The 1,021-nt window shown below is 44.9% G+C and overlaps 1 protein-coding gene across 1 annotated transcript; it reads right to left on the bottom strand.

The window, feature by feature from the left end:
- Positions 1 to 139: 139 nt before the first annotated feature.
- LOC110034763 (laccase-7-like) lies at positions 140 to 999 on the bottom strand. Its single transcript, XM_020739007.1, has 2 exons — positions 469 to 999; positions 140 to 270 (listed from the first exon to the last, which is right to left on the bottom strand). Exons 1-2 carry the CDS (start codon positions 971 to 973, stop codon positions 140 to 142), a joined length of 636 nt encoding a protein of 211 aa, XP_020594666.1. The 5' UTR covers positions 974 to 999.
- Between the last annotated feature and the right edge of the window lie 22 nt (positions 1,000 to 1,021).

The following is a 1,021-nucleotide window of genomic DNA, read 5'->3' as shown; positions in this document are numbered from 1 at the left end:
AAAAAAAAAAAAACAATTATTGCACTCAACAATCCAATCTTAAACGAATATTATATATCCACAATAAATAAAACTAATCCAATCAATCCATACTCTTCTTCGCAAGCGCCCTCTTCTTCTTTTTCTCGATGAAGGCCCCTTAACAGAGAGGCAAATCCGGCGGCGGAGGCGGCAACGTCGACGACGGCGTGGGCCCGTTCTCCACCTCGAATGCCATCCCCAGGCCAAGCGGCAGGTGAACGTCCAAGTGGCAGTGCATGAACCAAATCCCTGCACGTGTCAATTAGCTGCTAAAATTGACTAATAATTTTTTTAATTTGTGTTGATAATTTTATTTTATTTAATTTATGTTGTCAATACATAAAAAAAGTACAAATATTAAACTTATATATATATAGATATATATATATCAAAAACTTTAAAATAAAATATTATTTTTCAAAATAAATTTACATCGCCATAACTTACCAGGATTATCAGCCCAGAACCGAATAACAGCCCAACCTCCCACAGGCACAGCAATGGTATTCCTCACCTGCGGATTCCACAAATTAAACTTCTCCACCGCCTCCGTATGATTATAATTCCCAAACCCCTGCGCCAACACGTAGAAATTAAACCCGTGCAAATGTATGGGATGGCTATCGCTGGCAAGCACCGCCGTATTCTGCAACACAATCTCCACCGTCGAATTAAACCTCAACCTCTTCACCTTCGTCCCCTTCTCCGACAGCTGAAGCGATGTCCCGACCGCGTTCACGTTCGGGTTCGTGTAATCAAAAACCAGAGGCGGGCGATCAGGGAAGTCCCTCGTGTAAACTCCCTCGACTCCATTAAAATGGGCTTCGAGCAGGGAAATGTTGGTGGGGAAACGGAAGGAGACGTTGTTCATGTTGGCGGACAAGGCGAAGCCTTGGCATTGGGGCTGGTCGGAGGAACAAGGAGTGAGGCTGAGGCCGAAGGTGATGAACATGCGGTCGGAGATGGAGAGGGGGAGGGATTGGGTTTGAGGGAGGAGGAG

The sequence above is a fragment of the Phalaenopsis equestris genome, unplaced genomic scaffold (assembly GCF_001263595.1).
Source record: "Phalaenopsis equestris unplaced genomic scaffold, ASM126359v1 Scaffold193168, whole genome shotgun sequence".
Taxonomy (NCBI): Eukaryota; Viridiplantae; Streptophyta; class Magnoliopsida; order Asparagales; family Orchidaceae; genus Phalaenopsis; species Phalaenopsis equestris.
This window is presented reverse-complemented; position numbering and strand designations above follow the sequence as displayed.

Coding starts and splice junctions, on each gene's coding strand:
- LOC110034763 (XM_020739007.1), bottom strand. CDS start 973: ATGTTCATCACCTTCGGCCTCAGCCTCACTCCTTGTTCCTCCGACCAG. Junction 271..468: donor GTTCTGGGCTGATAATCCTG/GTAAGTTATGGC, acceptor TGACACGTGCAG/GGATTTGGTTCATGCACTGC.